Here is a 19861-nt window from a genome sequence, read left to right as displayed (position 1 = left end):
AGGAGGGCAAAACTTGGACATTTTATAGGTTTCATACTGACAAAGCCCTCCCCCACAGCCATTCATATACTGCAAGTTAATTAAGGAATAGATAAACAATTAAATGACAGAAAAGTTCCTGTTTTGCCCATGGAAAAATTAACAAAAGCTTTATATTTTATATTTATGGGACAGTCAAGGCATTCAGCCATAGTGATGGATTTCTTCCATTTACTGCAGCAGCATTTTTTTAACCATGTAGAAAAACTGAACTAGAATGTTGATGCAAAGCCATCTTTTTTCGAGTTGGGTTAAAAAAGGGCAACAGTCAAACTACACAATATAGCTCAGAAGGAGGTGGCAACCTCCTAAGCTGAGAAGTGGCTCAAATGGCCACTTGAGGCTATCTCCAGAAGCAAGTGAACCCACCTTTAAACCTCTTTGGTGTCAAATGTCTAATTTGACCCATATTTGCAAGGGGTGTCTTTTTTTTTTTTTTTTACAATTTCCTCACCTCTTTAATTGTGTGACTGTATAATTATATTACACCGTGACTCAATGCACTCAACCGGACCTCTTATTATCCATCTTTACCACTAGTCAGCAATCACGGGCTGCTAGCTGAACCTTTTGTTATCTCACCGGGGAAATTCTGTGTCACTGGGATTGCAAAGGTAGTATTACTCTCCTCACATCATCTCCTGAGGCCGGGAGAAGGGGCTCATCAACCTGCTCAAAGTACTTCAGTGAAGTGGAGACTTTAGCTCAAAAGGTCTGAATTAAAGTCCATTGCATGCCATGCGCTTGCACACAGTGTTTGTGTTTTGAGGTCATTTTAGAACACTTCCCATGAAATATCTGATGAATAAAGTGACTTTGTTCTTTGATTGCTTACACCACTGACAGTCAAAGAGGTCCGTGCTCCAGCTTTGGTATGTGAAGTTGTGTTTTAATTAGCAGGTGTTTACATGTGTGTGATACACCCATACCCAAACACCTTTATAACTAAGCTTGCTTAAAAAAAATAAAATACTGAAATGGCCAAAATGCTAAAACAGAGGGATTTGACAACCTGATGAGGGACTATGCCCATCTTTCATATATAGTCTATAAGAACGACCAAAAACATAACCCTCGGGCTGGGGCTTTATAAATCTACAGCTACTTAAAAAATGACTTGAGGAAATAGCATCACAACAGAAATGCCCGAATGAGCTCGAGATTAAACAGAACTATGTGTACAAATGCACATAAGACTGCTAACGCCAGCTTTGGAGTGTTTCACGGGTTATGTGGTAGCTCTCATGACCAGATAGCTTCTTGAATTTATTGGTATTTATAGCGTGTAAAGAAATTCTGCCAGGAGAGGCACAGAGCAGACACCTGTAGACCAAAATAAAAGCCTACATATACAACAGCAGACTGAGAATATCCCATCCATGACAGACCTCGGATGAAAGCAAAGTGCCTGGGAAAAGAGGATTGCAGCCCTGCATTTGCAGATAATCTTTGGGACGAGGCAGGGCAAAGAGAAAACTAGGAATTCTGTTTAACAAAATGGAAAGGGGGGGTATAAGCGTCACGCTTATCTCTGAAAGGCTCTCGCTACCCAACCAGGTCAGATGAATAAAGAGGTTTTAACCCAATTTCTCACGTCCAACGTGGTTGGCTTTGACTACGCGTGACCACCGTAAGCAAAAGACAGTGTGAGGAAAAGTAAATAATCCTGTTTGTTTGTTTGTTTGTTTGTTTGTTTGTTTGTTTGTTTGTTTTACTTAAAAAAAACTAGCTGGAGCCATAACAATGTGGTTTTGGTTCGTGGTTTCACATCAAAAGATTTCTTCAAACGCACATTTTCACTCCACGCTCTGTGGGGTGTTTTTCTTTTCTAAAAAGCACTTTAGCCATGCAGGACAAAAACAGGGAGCACGTTTAGATGAGCATTTCTCACTGGAGAGTCTAACGAGTGCATTTAATAACGGAACACAAACACGATAAAAGGGACGGCACTTTCATTGGCTTTATAGAGGCACAAGCAAATGAGTTCGTACTGTGGAGAGCAGCAGCCTATTAGCCCTTGAGCTAATTTACTTCTATCCTGAGTGATGACTCATCACATGGATGGTGATGGTAGATCAAACAGAAAAACAATCCCCCAGCAGAAGTTTATGATAATGCTGGACTGCCCCCTGCTGGACGTCGTGAATCATTTCTTACATAATGGAGGTTACTGCAGTTCACCTTTATATTACTTGCAGACCTGGGTGAAATTTTTGGTATTTCTATTAAAACTGCTGTGCTCAAAAAAAAGTGACACAGTCTGATTTAATGTGAAGTGTACGGACTTACTGTGCTTATTTATATGACTTATAACGTCCACCTACGCATCTCTCCCAGCCCCATAAGCTTCATCTCAAGTACATAATCGCCTTTTAAAAAGCTGTGAGACCTCATAAAATTAATCACCGTCCAAAGAAAATAGAGGAAAACATCTTAAGCCAATCACATGCAAGTCAAGCCACGTAAAACAAGCGTTTTTGTGGCCTATTAGAGGTAGTGTCACCCATCTTGCTGACCTCCATTAGCTGCCGCTGTCTGATGCGACGCAACATTCTTCCTTAATGCAGTCAACCACAACTGGCATTGAAGAACTGTATACAGAAGCAAGCACAACATTATGCAAACACCAACACTACGCATCAATCACATGCTGCCAGCAGAACCTTCTGATACTCAGTGTCATCTCTCTGGGGTGATTCTGTGTCACTCTGATTGCAGGGGTATCATTATTTTCCTCCGGGGCTCAGGGCACAGGGTCAACAACAGATCATCGCTCCAGAGGCCAGGGGCTCATTGACCTGCTCCGAGTGCTTCGGTGGAGTGCAGGCTTTCAGCTCGGGAGGTCTGAGCTCAAATCCATCGCAGCTGATCATTTTAATTTTCTCCTAATGGCATTTGCAGCATCGCTCGGAATTTAATGTAAGCTTAATTCTACAGTAAGAGTGTTATTAGTCATGAAATTCATGAGTGTCAAAGTAGCGCACGATTCCTGCTCTGCAAGATGACTCAACAATGCAGCAAACTGAGGGGAGAATTTAACATTTAAAAGCTAAAACACACCAAAGACTAAAGGTAAAAACGGCCACTTCATTAGGTACACCTGTTCAACTCCTCGTTAACACAAACCTGTAATGAGCCAATCGCATCGCAGTGCATATAGGCGTGGTCAAGAGGACCAGCTGAAGTTAAAGTGAGCATTAGCATGAGGGGAAAAGGTGATATAAGTGGCTTTGATTGTAACGTGGTTGTTGGTGACTGGCTGGTTTGAGTGTCTCAGAAAGTGTCGATGTACTGGGGTTTTACCACACAACTGTCTGTAGTGTTTACAGAGAATAGTCTGAAAAAGAGGAAATATCCAGTGAGCAACAACTCTGTAGGCCAAAACCCCCCCAAAAAAACCCTGTTGATGACAGATGTTAGAGGAGAATGCTTTGAGCACCCTGATAGGAAGAAAACAGCAAGTCAAATAACATCCTGTTACAACCAAAGTACGAACAATAGCATCTCTGAACGCACAACAGATGGGCTACAGCAGCAAATCGCCACACCGAGTGAAAAAAAAGGTGCCTGTCCAGGTTTAGAACTCGGCATGAACATGAAGGCTGGTGATTAGCTGTGTAATGGTGTGGGGGGGGGGGTATTATATTGGCAGACTTTGGGCCTCTTAGAACACCATAACCTACCACAGTATTGTTGCTTAACATGTCCATCCTTTTATGTCAACTGTGTGTCCGTCTTCTGATGGCTGCTTCCATCTGGATAACACACAGTTCAAACTATGTGAACATAAAAATGAGTTCACTGCACTCAAACAGCCTCCACAGTCACTAGATTTCAATCCACTCACCACTAATAGGAGATTCAATCATAAACACAACTTGGATGTAAATATGGACCAAAATGTTTCTTTGATGTTGATGTTTGAAGTCCAACCCAGTACCAGTAATAAGCTATTTAACCCATTCTTTGGTGAGGGGGGCACATGTTACCTGAAGTAACATAGCAGCTTTTATTTTGAAAGAGAGATTAGCCACAGCAAATAATTGTTTCAGTTCTTGATTCCTGGTCACATGATATTCGGATTTGTGTTTTGAAAGTGGAAATTCCTTCAGCAACAACAAAAATAAGACGTTCACATCTTGAGACCTGTTGGGTCAATAATCACGTTCACTATTCACAACCAAAAGAGGAAAAAGCTTTAATGGAAAGCTGGGAAGACATTTTTTTTGATTTGAAGTAAAACAAATGCAAATGATAAGAACTAAACAGTGACGATGAAAATAAAATGAACTTTAAGAGCGAACAGATTGTCTCGCGTTGAAACTTAAAGCTGCCTTTGCCCACAAAAGTAAACAGATGTCCAGAAAGAGTTGAGCAGTGGGTGAGGGGGAAGTTTTTGTCACTGTTTGAGTTAGACGGGACCTGAGAGCGCCACAAATGTCTTAGTGCTTGGCTCTGATTTCCTCCTCATGATGTCTTCTATGGTCGAAATGGGCAACGGTTCACTTTTGTCCCTCCGAGGAGCGTGAAGAAAATCCACCACCGTGCAGCTGGGCTTAGGACGCCTGCGTCGCCATGCCCGTTTCTCTGCCCGGCTCTTGGGTGGAGGGAGGCCGTCACAGATTCGAGAGCAGGCTGTGGTGAGGCCACAGAAAGAGGGGTCGTCTGAATGAGAAGATCCCTCCGAGCTCCCTTCTGACGGTGAGTCTCTAAAGGTAGGGTGAAGTAAATTTTTTGTAAGGGGGATGGGGTTTGTGGTGACAGGCGCTCCGTTGCATACTCCATTGGTCAGCTCAGGAGAAGACTGTAAGGAGGGTTTCAGAGTCTCCACCTTTTCTAGGGGTTTCATCTTACGGCGTCTCCTCTGTATAAGAAAAGAATGGGACGAGGCAGAAACATGAGATGCATTTTAATCACGATACCCTGGTAAAAGGGTTAACACCTTCCTGATATTACACTGTGACAATACAACACCAGTGCATTGTGCTAAACCCCAACGTTCAGTTTACTAGTGGCAAATTTATAATGGTTCACAGCTTACTGAACTCAGTAAAAACTCCCCACTGGTGGGGTTTCCATGCTGCGCACTACTCAATATTGCATCTCCTTGCAAGTTCTTTCTTTTGACAGTTTTGAAACTCAACACACATCGTGATATACTGACCAAGCCCCCCCTTCCCCCACAAACCACGCTACTAAAAGCATTACACACCTTTCTGTTTGCTGGATAAAGACTCTCTGTTCCCTCTGCATGCATGCATTCTGGGCCTGTTACAGAAAAAAAGGTTAATTTCTACAAACTGATTAGCGATTTTTAGCTAAATAAAAAGCAGATTCTTAAAACTTTCTGTGTTATGTGGTGCAACTTTACCTTCAGTGGTGGCTAACTGGAATGAGTCAGAGTTTATGAGTGGATAGGACGCACTCCTCTTCAAACCCAGTTCATCACAGCAGGAGAACTGTCTGCTAAGGATAACATTCAGTGTATTAATGGTTAGTGGAGAAGACAGCACACACCACCTTTATCAAGATATCTTGATGAACAACTCAAATTGTCCTAATGAGTAAAAATCACTCATTGCACTGCAACTTCTCCTCACAACTCCTAACTCCTAAGAGCCCATTTGAAGTGCTCTCTTTCTACTTATGGCTTCAGGTGGCAGAAGTTGTGTTTGTACCTTTCAGGACAGCAGTAGGTGTAGCTCTTAGGCGAGGGTGGCTCTGGTTCTGTGGTTGGAGGTACAGTGGAGAGGCGACAGTGGTTGGCACACAGTAGAAGGCCGAGAGACAGACATAAGAAGAGAGACAGCAGCAGGTAATTCTGCCTGTCTGATACCTGGAACGCAGGAAAGTGATTCTAAGTAACATGTGATATGTTGATGATGAGGACAGAAAGTACTCTGACAAAAAGTGTTATAAATACACTGTGAGGGGTTTTTATAAAGTTGGTTAAATATTAGCAGCTTCTCCTCATGCAAAAGCACCTAATGAGCAAGAGCACCAGCGCACCCTAATGACTGAGTGAGAAGACTCAATTTACTCCATTTGGGAAAAGGCAGGAAAAAAAACAGGACTGCAGATGACAGCTTTGTGCCCGGAGTGTTGCACACACCTCATTCTGCAGTTGGCTGACTCTGACAGACAAGTTGAGAACCAGCTGAGTCACGTTCTCCAGTTGACCCTGCAGAAACTGGATGGATTCAGTCTGACGTTGGTCCTATGGGCGTAAAAAGGCAACACATTAGCAACCAACCGCACAGGTTCACGTCACTGAAATGATATGCAAAGGTATGATGAGTAAGTATTTTGGGGTATAATAAGTGCTTGCTCTGTTCACTTGCAAACAAACACAGAGGCATTTCCCTTTGAAATTTCTCTTCCAAACACAATTTTGTGTTGTTGACTTTTCATTGCAACACTTGAAACAAAAGTGCAAAATGGGACTAACTTGAAATTATTTTTGCTACTCTCTCTTTTTTTAAGTGTGTTTAAAATATGGTCAAATCTGACATCGTTATTTGCTGCTGATATCCAGTCTATTATTTATGTCTTCTGTAGTGGACCAAAACAAATCTACTGTGGTCATAAGCTAAAACAATGAGCTACATGAAACTGAAACGTGACTATTTTACTGACTGCACCACAAAAATATGGAGCAACATTAGCATTCATGTGCAGTTGAGCTCCTGCCCACCTGACAACTCTCCAATAGGTCTGTTCGCCCTCTTTCTAACTTAGAGTAAACGGTGCGTTAATGGACCATAAAAACAAAACAATGACTTGAACTCCACGTTGAGTTGCGAAGAATTGCAAAGCCAGTTAAGGGTAGGTGTTTGAGCCATCGCTAATAGAAAATATTGATTAATGCAATTTGGATCCCAAAGAGCTTTGAGGAAAAACACATCTGACCCTTGGAGGCAGCTGCTACATCATGTGGCTGTTCTACAGTCAAAACAAACAGCAAGAAAAGATTTTGGAAAGAAGCAGCCATCTCGAAGTCAGACAAAGAGCTCTGCATGAAAACTGTGTTATTGTTTACCTGCTCCTCTGCAATTCTGGAAGTGTTCTGCAGTTTAATGATGGTTTTGTTGAAAGCCTTTTGCATCTCTTCCATCTGCTTTCGATACCTTAAGAAGAAGAAGACGAAGAAGAAGATTTTTTTTTAAAAAGGATCACTGTAACCTCAGCTCATTAACAAAAGCAACCTTTGTATTTTTGTTTTCCTCACTCCTCACGTCCTTCCACCATCCTCACCTCTGGCTAAGCTGCTCCAGGTAGCGTCCGCTCAGTGACATGTTCATCTCCAGGGCCTTAATGCGGTTGTTGAGTCTCATGAAGACCGACTCTTTCTGGCTCGAGCTGTGCACCGGGTTCCCGTTCTGCTCTGTGCCATTAGGGGGCTCTGCATAGATGTCCGAGAGGGACGGTGAGGTGGGTGAAGAAGGAGTTGGGGAGGATGGGCGAGGCAGCTGACCGTTGCCACTTGAAGATGCTGAGATGTCGTCTGCAAAATCCTCCATTTTAGCATCCGCGATGGCTGCGTGACCGCCAGAAGGCTCAGGTTCTGCAGCAGGTTCTGGAGCAGGGGGGGATACTTCAGAAGAAGCAGTGCTGCTTTCGGGTACAACAGCTGAGTCAGGCTGCTGCTCTAAATGAGGGGAGCCTGTGGGTGCAGGGACTGGAGATGGATCTGTTTTGTCTTGGGTTTGAATGAGGACATTTGTTTCTACTTGAGTGACATCAATCTCCAGCTTCTCCTCTGGGGGTGCCACCGATATGTCGTCTGCTGTGGCACTGGTGCTTGGTTTTACAGGGACAGAGCTACTGAGAGAAGCCGAAGGCTCGATGTGCTCTTCTTCCTCCAGCACATCCTGGCTGTTCTCTGGCCCTGGCTCCTTTGCCGGTTCCAAGGTGGACAGCTGTGGCGTTTCCACAATATGGGTAGGTTTGGCTGCAGATGAATCAGCATCGCTGGGTTTGGGGAGCGTCATGGTTTGACTGGGCTCCAGCAGAGGCGATCCAGATGCAGATTCTTCTGTGTTCCCAGCAGGCTGCGATACCTCCGATTCTACAGCTTCACTCTCTGGCTCCTGCTCAGAAGCTTGTTCTTTGTCTTGGAGCTGATGCAGCTCACTCGGGTGCTGCTGAGGTTCGGGGTGGGCAGATGAGTGCGTAGGTGGGTGCCAAGATGGTGTTTGGGTAGAAGGAATTATTTGCTGTCTTTCTGCTGTTTGGCATTCCCTGTGTTTGGATAGTGAGGCAGAACACTGCTGCTGGAAATACTCCAGAAGAGAAGCTGCACAGGAGCATGGAGAAGAAAGTGAAGGAACTGGAGGGCAGTACTTTAAGCTTTCCTGTTGTCTCTCATGATGATCCTTTTTCTCTTCTTCCAAGTCATCCTCCTTATCCAGAAGGATGATTGTAGAGCTGATAGGTTCTTCCTCATCCTTGTCTAAAGGAAGAACTATTTTTTCCTCCATGGGTGGGAGCTCTTGTTTGACACCTTCAGATGTGGTTGACGTCTCTAGGGCAGAGTTTTCCACAGTTTCAGGGATATCAGTGTCTTGTGAAATCTGCACGTCTTCAGAGTCTGGACTGGAGAAACGATGTTGTAAATATTAAATGCAGAGAAGAGCAAAAACTGTAAAAAGACTTATAGCCTTAACCAGTGTCGTCTACACACGTACAGAAATTAAAACCGCAGCTTATCCTTTATGTATTTTAGTGAAACACAGCAGTGCTCCATGACCTGCGGCATTATTCATCACTTTTCAATTCTGAGAATAAAAATATAATTTGGTTTGCTGAAATTTCTAAAATGCTTTTTTCCAGCTCTGAAAACAATACCAGCATTTGTTGAAAGTTTGCCTGTGGTCAGTTTAAAACCATCTCTCACTTTTACACATCGAAAACGCCACGCCATAGGTCACAGGAAGCACTATTGCATTTGTGTGAAGAGGCTCAGAGGGACGTGCAAAATCTACTAACTATTAAAAAATGAAAAACACTATAGATAACACAGGTAATCAATGGGAGTAAAATAGTGAACCTGTGGTACATCTGACAGGTACTCACACTGAAGTAGTAGTAATAGTAGTTTCAGTGGTGGATTCAAGGGGCTGCGATGGCTCAGTTATGTTCACTTCTTGGGTTGAAAGGCTGCCTGAAAAAAAGAAAATCAGAAAAATTTAAATCAACAACAAATGTTTCAAAAGTACAGTTTAGTCAACTTCAACATTTTTGATTAAAGGAAAAAACGAAACAAAAATAAGCTTGTCAATCCTGAACGTTGTATAAGACTGAAAAGACAAATAACTTTACAAAAAAAGTGTCAAAAAAAGTGTGTGAAACAGAAATTAAAAACAAATGATTTAAAAGCTGTATTTATATAAAACTAGAACAACGTGTAGCATAAAATGCTGAAATTCAAATATCTTTCTCTTGAATGTTATATATTTGTATTACAGTTGATGAATGTACTTTTTATTTTCTATCAGTAACACATTGTAGTCAAGCTGTGTTTACCGCTGTGTTTTTGTAGTTTTAGAATCCAAATATTATTTTCCTTGTTGATTAACATGAGATTTTAACTGGTTTGGTTTCGTCTGGTTGAGTTAATCAAGGCCTCTCCTTATGTCGTGTACACTAACACATCCCCTAACATCAAGGAATCAGGTTGGATTGCAGGTTAAATGACTTACAAATTTCCAAAGGCTTAGTATATGTTTTTATATTTGCATGGTAGGGTTTCAAATTAAACCCACAGATTGTTTTAATTTTACATTTACACCGGACCCTGACTTTTTGGGAAATTTGGATAGCTTTTATTATGCTTACTCTAGACAAGGTAAAATAAGAAAACAGTAGAGTGTTATATGCATATATGGCGTGTTGTCCGTACCATTCATCTCTGTGCCTCCTCCAAGAACGTTGACAGCAATATTGTTCACCATGTTTAAAATAGCATCTGAAGAGCAAATGATAACATCAGTCACAAGTTCACACAAACACAATCTGAGCTTGAGAACAAATGTACTCATCTTCATGCTGTAGGAGTTTAAAATCAGACTTGCCTTTTGCTGATCCAATTAGATCAGCCTCACCAGGTGCCGATCCAGAGGGATAATCTGTAGGGAGTGTTATTAAACGCTTTCATATATATGTAAGAAATTAAAATCACCAACCAATATGAATGTAAAGTAAACTACTATGACATTAGCTTAGTTTTACACAAAACAAAACTTAAAAAAAAAATTCAAAAGGGATGATTTCAATACTAATTTATTATTCTCAAACTGTACTGACAGCTGCACTTACACCAAGTTTAACAAGTCTATTTTTTTTATTTTCTTTTAACAGCAGTTTACAGTAATTTTAGCTACAACATCCTCTGTTCTTACCCAAGTCGTCGTCCTGATCATCTGGCCTTTCTGAGGGATCAACTATCTCCTCATATTCTTCCACCATGCTTGTACCAAACACCCTGTCATAAAAATAAGGATCCAAATCTATAACCACAGTCACACTGAAAGTAATTTACAGTTGTGGTCAGAAGTTTCAAACTGTCACACTCAAATAAGAGGAAAATGTTAAGAAACAACCCAGGAAACCTCACTGCTCATAGTTAATGAAATAATGAAGGAGGAAGACCAATTCCAAATTCTTCATCTTCACTTCAAATCAACAGCTAAACAGTTACAACTTGGACACAACTGAAAGAAATAATAATGGATTGGATTCATATAGCGCTTTTCAAGGCACCCAAAGCGCTTTACAATACCACTATTCATTCACTCTCACATTCACACACTGGTGGAGGCAGCTACGGTTGTAGCCACAGCTGCCCTGGGGCAGACTGACAGAAGCGAGGCTGCCATATCGCGCCATCGGCCCCTCTGAGAGCCCGGGGATCGAACCGACGACCTTCCGGTTACAGATACGCTAATAATCTCAAACACACATCAAACCTGGTCTAGGACTGGATAAATGCATAAACATTAAGCTCCAACCTTGTAGAAAATATGTGGACTATGCTTCAAAGCCAGGTCCATGTCAGGAAACCAACTATTTTAAATGAACTCTACCAAGAAAAGTAGTTAAATCAAGACAGAAGCTTGTTGATGAATACCAAAATCATCTAGTCGAGGTGCAACTTGATAACGAACATTTAACAAAGACTAATGGGGGGGATGTGTACATATTTGAGCCTGTATGCACACTTATATATTCAAACTTGTACAACCAATTCTTGTTTGCTCCAAGTCACCAAATAGTTTTCACTTCCTCAAAAACTATTAGTCAGCAGTTTCTGAAACTGTGATTTAAATGCATCTTTAAACTCTGCAGAAGCAGGAAACAACTGCCAACAGGTTAGTTCCACTTTTTCTAACCAAAACCTTGATGTAGTACCAAAAATCAGACGCTATCTTAGCTTATGCTGTGTTATGGCTTCTTGTGCAATATACAGATTGTGACTTATTTAAATAGATTTGATTTGCTTCACACTGCATGCTGTGCGTTAGGAGCACTATCACGTACCTTATGAGACTAAGTGGGCAGAAATGTTCAGAGCCAAAGTGAGAGACCAGCTCTACCTACAACAAAAAATGTAAAAAAAATGCAAAACTCATTCAGATTATTTCATATCTTGTGTTGCAGGTTTATAAAATCATCAGCAGAGTTATTAATTAACAGCAAAGCATTGATTTTGTTATAAAGTCAATTAGTGTAATGAAAAAAAATGATGGGTTGACAAACTGTGTAACCAGGAAATCAGAGAAATTTGAGAAACATAATAATGAGTATTATTCCGAGGATTATCAAATGTTCACATGTCTGAAATAAACACTTTGGAAAAGCAGCCAATGGACGTTACAATGGTTTGCAGGCAGCACAGCAAGTTAGATCTGATTCTGTTTCATTCGGATCACAGCAGTTAGACACAAAACACACTGCCCTCCACGTTTACTGTTCAGTTCACCCAACGACAGAGCACTACAAGAAGGACAAGCTAACCTTTATGTACTTGGTGAACATCTGAAGCAAGAGAAAAGGGAAAAAGAGAAATATTAAAAGAGATGTCAGCATGCATTAAAACGAGACTAGAGAGAGTATGCTGGCTTCACCTGAGTCACTCAGGCAAATGGCAACAGCATCTCTAACACTTTTCAAAATGGCAAAGCCACATTACATGCATTTAAGACACGAAGCTGACAAATCTACCAAGAATACAAAGAGAAATATCAGCAACACCAGGAACAAAGAAAAAAAACACTCCTACAGTACAGTCGGGTAATAGTCAGCTGCAGATCGAAACAACTGTTCGTAATGTAATTACACTGAAAGATTACGGCAATTTGTTGCACACATTCAGCAGAGAATAAAGGAGATATAGCGAAATAATTCAAACAAACAACAAAACAAAAAAAGAATATAGTGCTCACCTTTACATATTTTGCATAAAGATGCTCATCCAGTGGGAAGCTCTGAACTGTACGTTCATCCCGGGCGTGAAAGGTTCCCAGCTTTAGCCATTTATTTGTTGGGTACCTGCAAAAGTAGATTCATACAGCACAGTCAGATTAGTCGATGACTGAAGCTGCAGCTTGGTGTCGCTGGAAATGACAGCAAGAAACAAAAAAGATGACAAATAAAAATATAAATAAGTGAAAATGTGATCTTCTTTTAGAAGATATTAAAAAGATGACATGACAGATCCGACAGCATAGCCACTGGGCATACCTATTACTAATGGACACAAGAAAGTCTTTAGGTGTAGACGAGAAGAGTTCAAAGTTGGCGATGACCAACTGCTTCACCTGGATGGGCTCACAGAGCTCAATAATGAACCTGAGCATCAGAGAGAGGGTGGGAAAAAATAGAAAACTGGGTTTAAGAGGAGAGAAAAAGAGAATTGACTCATTTGTGGATAGAAGGAAAGGGATGCAACATACCAGATTTTATTACTGCAGGGGTTTAGCATGTATAAATCCATATTCTCCTTCAATATGGCTGAAGTGCTCTGCATTGAACAAAGAAGTATGAGTTGAATTTGTCACTGTGTCAACATCCAGCAGGAGAGGCAGATTTTATGATTTCATGGTGAATGGAAAACATAAGCATCATTTTATACCTTAGCCTCGGGGTTAGCGCCAAGTATCTTGGCCCCACACTCCACTGAGGCGTAGTTATTAAAGTTCTTCTGGACCTTCTTCACCGTATGAGAACCCACGTTGTCGGAAGTGTGAGTAGACTGAGCTATGGTGAGAAAAAAAAAAATGGGGGGGATATATAGAGATATATATTTTCACACTTTTGCAGTTTATTCTAGTACAGAAATGGTTGCAATTTCAAAATTCATATTCTGATCGTACTTTTTTCATTCTCCACCTCCATCATCTTGCGTTTCCACTCATCAAAAGTGGGGATGTCCTCGGGGTCTTTGGTGCTCACACTTGAATCTGTGTCTGTGGTACCAGGGGAGCTCAAGTCCTGTCACAGATAATGAGAAAATGAGAGCTGGGACAGCTCCTCTGGCGTGAAAGGAAAAATAGTTCACATTGAATCCACGCTCCTTACCGCCTCCTTGAGTGTGTGCGAGACGTTGGATTCCAGGTGCTGCGTACCGTGACCAGCAGGAGAACTCAGAGGAACATCAGTGTGGACTTTAGTACCTGCAGTGTGCACATTGGAAGTGTTCTCCAGAACAATTGGAGGGCTGCTGTAGTAACGAAAAATGCATCGTCGCCATCGTTTAAAGAGAGTCGAGAATGAATTTATTTATTTAACTACATCCAGAGGTTTTTAAAATCTTTCAAAGGGTGAAATGTTAACTGTACCTACCTGTCACTGTCATATGGATTGTTCTCTTCTTCACATTCAGCAGGAGGCAGGTCAGAATCATTGACCTCAGAAGCAGCTACATCTAAGGCATCGCCCGGGACTCTGAAATTAAAGGGAAAAAAAACATTTTAGCAGGAGCATTAAATGAAACAAACATCAGCAGTGAGATTTGACAACAGTAACTTGCCCCTTGGGGATGCTGTCTTGAAGATTAACTTTGCTGGGGCTGTCGTTAGTTTCGGCAGAAAATGCAGCGACAGAGTCGGGGGAAGGCGGCGGGGAGGCATGCTCCTGATCTTGAGTGACAGAGATTTCTATATGCTGACTTTCAGAGCTGTGCTCAGGTTGTGATATTCCTTTGTCTGCCTCCAGCTCTACCTCAGCAGCAGACTCGTCTGCTTCAAAGGCCTGATGGATAAAGACAAAGATGGATAAAGATATTTGCGCTGTTGAGTGCAGTGGTATTGTTTGGCCCATTTACCAGAGCTGGACTGATCAATGAAACACTTAAAGCTCTGAATATCCCTGAACGTTCGTGACCTTGATTGCTTCTCTTGTGGTGAAAGTTTTATGCTGATGGAAACAAGATGTAAAACCCTTTTGAAGTCTTAGCTAAAACATGTTTTGACATTCATTTTTGACATTCTTACATAGCAGACAGTGATTGCAATATTAAATATAAATGAAAGCTGAAGTCATACTATACCATATCATATTCTTTTTGGCCCACTTCTTGTGGCATCTGCTCCTCTTTGACACGATCGTCTTCTGTTGGTGGCTCATTTTCAGGGAAAGGCGGGGCAGGTACGACCAAGCTTTCCTCGACCTAGTCACGACACAATAACATTTCACTGATATTATTACACCCCCAAATTTGAGTGAGCTGCTAAAAAACTTTGCTCAGTCCAAATATTCAGATAATGTTGTTGTTAATCTGCTACAAATCTAGCACAGCAAGGCGTTTCCAGAGCTGTTAAACAAACAAAGGAGTGCATAGTGAAGTGTCTGGTCACAAAAGCTATTCATCACATCGACCTGTACAAGCTCTGAGCCATGAGGTAAGTTCTGGTACAGTATTGCACAACGCTACCTCGTGATGATGGAAGTGTTCCTGAGGCTCTTCTTCCGAGCTGACCTCCTTTGGGGACACGGGGCTCTGGGCCTCTCCTTGCAGCTCTGCGCAACCAACATAGCAACTGTGGTAGCGAAGGGACAGAGTGAAAGACGGTCAGTGCCACAATACCACCGAGTCGGTTTTGAAAAGCAGGGTCACTTCATTTTGTGGAAAACAAAGAGCTCGGATTCTGAGGATGTGAGGAACTTTTAAAACTCTTGCAACAAGCGAACAAAACAACACTTTTATTTCAGGGCAGTGAGTCATGAACGGAGAAACCTGCAGCCCAGTGTCACAGTGTGACGCACCGAGCGTTCACGTGGCCGTACCCCAAGGAATCAGTTTATCTTATCTGCATGCAGAGCCAGGGAATGTTTTCAGAGCCAAAAGACACACCTCAAGCACACTGCACATTACTCAACCTGTCTGTGAGACCTGCTTTTCATGTGTTATTCATATCCTAATATTGTTTTAATTGTGGGATGAAGGATGAAAGTATTTGAGGAATGATGATTACTTCGGATGACTGTGCATATTTCTGAATAACAACCAAATTTTTAAAAAAAGGGTCTTTAAATGTTTATGCTCACTGATGCCCACAAAGCAGGTGAAAGCTATAAAAAGCCTGAAGAGCTTGCAATTTCCTTTGTCTAAAATGTCATTCGAAACAGATGAAACTGGCAAGAGGACTGTGGAAGTCTGCAAGAATCAATTAGGGTACTCACGTCTCTGCAGTTCAAAAATCATTTGTCTCGAGGTGCTGGAATTTTGGATACACTTATATATTAAAATATGCCTTTATTTTGAACCCTACAAGTCCGTTGGGTGACACAATCCCAAAAAGAAAAAGGTCCGGGTCACAGTGACTGCCCCCTTGGCAGAAAAACAACAATAAACAGCAGTAACAAGCCTTAAAATAGCTGCGAAAATGTCAAACTGGTGTCCTCAAAGGCCACGCTCTAACAGTCACTTGGCAACAACCCAGGTCATGACATGGATTTTATTCTGGATTCCAGCTCAGGTATTTTACTTGGCCGGCTGCCTGGCTGGCATCGCTTTTGTGTTGATCTGACGTGAGGCTCGACTAGTCAAAAACACCCATGAACAACAGAGCATTTGTTTTCTAATTGAAAGTCATCTACCACAGTGTGATGCCAAAGGAGCAACAGTGGTGCTGAGCCACAGCCAGCTAAATAATTCATTACCCAATTACAAAGGGTTAAAACACTCACCATCACATTCAAAAAGCTAAGATGTGCTCAGTCTCACCGCAAATGCATTAAACGTTTGTATTACACAGTATGTTATTATTATCTTTGAGAAATGAAATGGGTCGTATAAATGCAGGATTTGCAAAACACAGGATTACGTTTTTAAGTGATAGTAGTGCCAATGCAACACCATGAAAAAAAGACTTAAAGAGCAGCCTTAATATGTGGAAGTGAAGTGCTGACCGCTGCAGCAGATGAAACACGTCTACCACAAGTGCAAAGATCATGTATGTGTGCTCACTCTTGTCAGACTGTCCTTGGGAAACATGTCTGATATGTGACTCTGATAGGAAAAAATGACACATAGTATGATTTCACCTGTATGGTGGTTTATTACTTCAATGAAATAAATTAGTGGTAGAAAAATTAAATCACACACTTTTTTTTAAACAAATGCTGAACCAGCTTTTTAGATATACGGTAATTAAAGTTAGTTAAATACAGTTTTATTTATATAGCACCAAATCACAAAAGCAGTCACCTAAAGGTGCTTTATACTTAGAGTAAAGACCTTCAAAAATACAGAGAAGCCCCCAACAATCAGACGATCCCCTATGTGCAACCACTTGTAGACAGCGGATAAGAAAAACTCCCTTTTAACAGGAAGAAACCTCTGGCAGAACCAGGCTCAGGGAGGAGCAGCCACCTGCTGCGACCAGCCGGCTACACTCCCTAAATGTAAATATGGAGAAAAAGCTACTGAATCCTGGTTAATCAGATGTATGGGTCTCATGTTAAACATCATACCATGACATCAGTGTTTCTCTAACATGGTAAAAGGAGTTTTGTACTCTTCCTGCTGTGGTACTCTACTGGCATCAACAACTTCACAAAATTCCATTGCTTTTTCATGGGGTACAAAGCTGATAAACATTAAAAGGCAAAAGCAGCATCACGTAAAGCTTCTGTCTGAAATAAGAGCTAAACTGATGCTGTTGAAAGAAGGCCATGCCAACATCACCACTATATATCCTAATAAAATATTACATCATGTGCCTCCCTCCCCTTCTGTCTGAAGCACAGCAGGCAGTTTGTTTGATGGTTTGTTGCCATCCTATTAAATCAAGACTAGAACCCACATTCATCCTAAACCCTGTCTCTATGTTCTGTGTCAGAATTACAGAGTCCCAGCAAACTCAGGCTTCCACAGGACAGACATGACTGACGTGCAAGGCCCATAATCCTGTCAGCAACTGATGAACCAAACCTGTGTAACGTCTGATCCGTCACGGCATGGGTTGTCACTGATGTACACGGAGCAGATTAGCGTGTGTGTGTGTGTGTGTATGTAAACCAGGCTGTCTTGGTCAGTGTCTTGTAGAAAGGTAACAGTTAAGCTAGAGCTCAGACAGACTTCGCACAGGTGCCAAACTTAAAGCGACTGGTAACATTCAAATCATATTCTGGCTTCCAGACCGTAACATTTTCATGAAGTGAACAACTTCGCGAGGTCGTTTAAAGCTAACGCTTCCCAAGCCCGCTTTAAAGTTAGCTGGTTAGTAGTCAGCTACTCAAGCTAACTCGTCTGCGAACAAGTCAGAAGTCAGCCAGGTGCCACATCACACCACAATGTTTGCGCAAGCTAGCCAGACAAAGCGATGTAAAGGTTAACCCTGGGGTAATCTTTACTCGGACTGTTTGGCAGTTTGAATATTTTGTGTTTTTCAGCGAAACAACAGTACTGTTTTCAAACGGGACTAATTAAACTAACTCACCAATAGACAACAGCTAGCCACACTGACACAAGTCGCCACAACAGTGGTGTCATCTTCATCCCTCTCCTGCCGGGACAGACATCCTCTCCACGCTCACAGAAACGTTGTATCCTTTTGCTACGCTGTCTTTCACAGCGGTGTATAACATAAACCGATCCGCTGTTTCCTGTTAACAAAGCTGACGTTGGCGGTTTCACTGGTGAAGTGTGATGCTAACTGCTGTAACTCCCCCCACACACACATACACACACAACTTGCTACCGGGTCACCGCGAAACTGTCCAATGAAAACACAGCGACGCCATGGCGCAGTTCAAACTGAGCGTATGTTGGGAGCGCTCGTTTTGTAGCGCCTGGTCGCCCGATTGTATTGTATTGAGCTCCTTGAAGTGAAGTATTTTAAATTTGTCAAGGGAGTGGGATTTTGCCTTTCAAGCGTTATCATTTGCGATAATCAAAACATACCCGCAGTGTTATAGTGTTACGATCATGCGGGGTGTGGACAGCTAATGGAAATTCACACAAGCTCCGTAAAACATGTAAACTTAAACTCTCACTGTATACCCCATTAAATAACTTTATAATAAACCCCAAATTCCACACCGTGAAACTTACATGCGTGCTAAAGATAGTATTTGTTTTTTTGGTGCAATCACATGTAACTTGACCTCAAATATTGCAAATCGGTGCGTTTCTTGCACCAGTTTTACAAAAGTATCAGCCTGTATCTCAACAGGTCAGCGCAATTATCAGGAATGCGAAGAGTCCTGTGTTATTTTTGGCTGTGAGGTTCACTTTGCAATTAGATATCGTGCACTGCAGCAAACAGCAGTGAATGCTGTTTTATATTAAACCCACTAGGGGGAGCCCTCTGCTCAACCCTGCGGGGTTTTCAAATTGTGAAACATAACTATAGGCGTTAAGGAGATCATTTGAAACTCACCTTGGTATAAGCAAATCACGGGGTGATGAGCCCAAGAGCCATCATGTGCCTAAAGTGCTAAATGAAAAGAATCATCTCGTCCATGAATAGAGCTCCAAGCTCACTTGAGCAGCACTTTAGCTTAGTGTGACTACAGGGCATGTGGCCAGTCATAATACAAAGCACACTTGGACTTTGAGAGGACAAAGATACTACATCCTGATTTGGGGATGACTTGAGTGCACATTTGGACTTAGACAAAAATGAGTCCTTGGCTTTAAGAAAAATCTTTTTACAGGACTACATTCATAACTAACGAACGAAATGTGCTAAAAGAAACACTTTTTTCTGGGTCTTTTGGTAAATGGTAAATGGACTGGTTCTTTTAAAGTGCTTTTCTACACTAAATGAGCACTCAATGTGCTTTTGCACTCAATTTCAAATTGTGTGGTCATAATGTAGAGTTTGGCAGTTAATTTCTTACCAATGCATGAAAATCAGAAATCATGTAACATCGCTACATTTTGGAAATTCATGTACTGAACAGTTTTTTGTTTTGTCCCTAGGTGAAATAAACTTTTACTACCAGACCAACCTAGACTTCTGCTGCCACCAAGTGGCTACAAGTAAATCACATTACTTTAACATCAAGAGGTTTTTCTTGTGCAGTGGATATGCAACCCGCATACTAAATACTGTGTTAGTGCCACAAAACGTGACAGATGGTATAGTTTACATATGTCTGTTCTATTAATTTCTGTTAATAACGTTCATTATATATATCTTACACACATCACCATCTCTATGCAGAATTTTAGTACATTTTCTACATTATGGAAGGCTTAATGTCTGCACAAAAAAAGCATAGAAACTGTAACAAACCTTTGTTTTAGTTGAGGAAAGCAAATAACCAGTGTAAAACATTCTGACCCAGCAAACACGACAAGATCATTGTTGTT

At 41.6% G+C, this 19861-nt stretch overlaps 1 protein-coding gene across 3 annotated transcripts; it reads right to left on the bottom strand.

The window, feature by feature from the left end:
* Positions 1-2214: 2214 nt before the first annotated feature.
* Positions 2215-18285, bottom strand: LOC102314290 (SUN domain-containing ossification factor). 3 transcript variants are annotated; one of them, XM_005935629.3, is made up of 24 exons: positions 17982-18285; positions 14972-15077; positions 14588-14707; positions 14069-14289; positions 13882-13983; positions 13618-13759; positions 13413-13530; positions 13172-13296; positions 12993-13060; positions 12781-12888; positions 12483-12588; positions 12055-12075; positions 11578-11633; positions 10440-10522; positions 10113-10166; positions 9941-10006; positions 9115-9202; positions 7294-8634; positions 7079-7166; positions 6152-6256; positions 5718-5875; positions 5411-5505; positions 5252-5307; positions 2215-4903 (listed from the first exon to the last, which is right to left on the bottom strand). In XM_005935629.3, exons 1-24 carry the CDS (start codon positions 18038-18040, stop codon positions 4451-4453), a joined length of 3939 nt encoding a protein of 1312 aa, XP_005935691.1. In that variant the 5' UTR covers positions 18041-18285; the 3' UTR covers positions 2215-4450. The 3 variants fall into 3 exon arrangements, with proteins under 3 accessions (XP_005935691.1, XP_005935693.1, XP_005935692.1); XM_005935630.3 differs by having other exon boundaries at positions 2320-4903; positions 5411-5502; XM_005935631.3 differs by lacking the exon at positions 12055-12075 and having other exon boundaries at positions 2318-4903.
* Positions 18286-19861: the final 1576 nt, after the last annotated feature.

The sequence above is a fragment of the Haplochromis burtoni genome, unplaced genomic scaffold, assembly GCF_018398535.1.
Source record: "Haplochromis burtoni strain Fernald_Lab_line unplaced genomic scaffold, NCSU_Asbu1 Contig_199, whole genome shotgun sequence".
Taxonomy (NCBI): domain Eukaryota; kingdom Metazoa; phylum Chordata; class Actinopteri; order Cichliformes; family Cichlidae; genus Haplochromis; species Haplochromis burtoni.
This window is presented reverse-complemented; position numbering and strand designations above follow the sequence as displayed.

Coding starts and splice junctions, on each gene's coding strand:
- LOC102314290 (XM_005935629.3), bottom strand. CDS start 18,040: ATGAAGATGACACCACTGTTGTGGCGACTTGTGTCAGTGTGGCTAGCT. Junction 12,889..12,992: donor CCCTGCAGTAATAAAATCTG/GTATGTTGCATC, acceptor TCTGATGCTCAG/GTTCATTATTGAGCTCTGTG. Junction 12,076..12,482: donor TTTATGCAAAATATGTAAAG/GTGAGCACTATA, acceptor CTCTTGCTTCAG/ATGTTCACCAAGTACATAAA.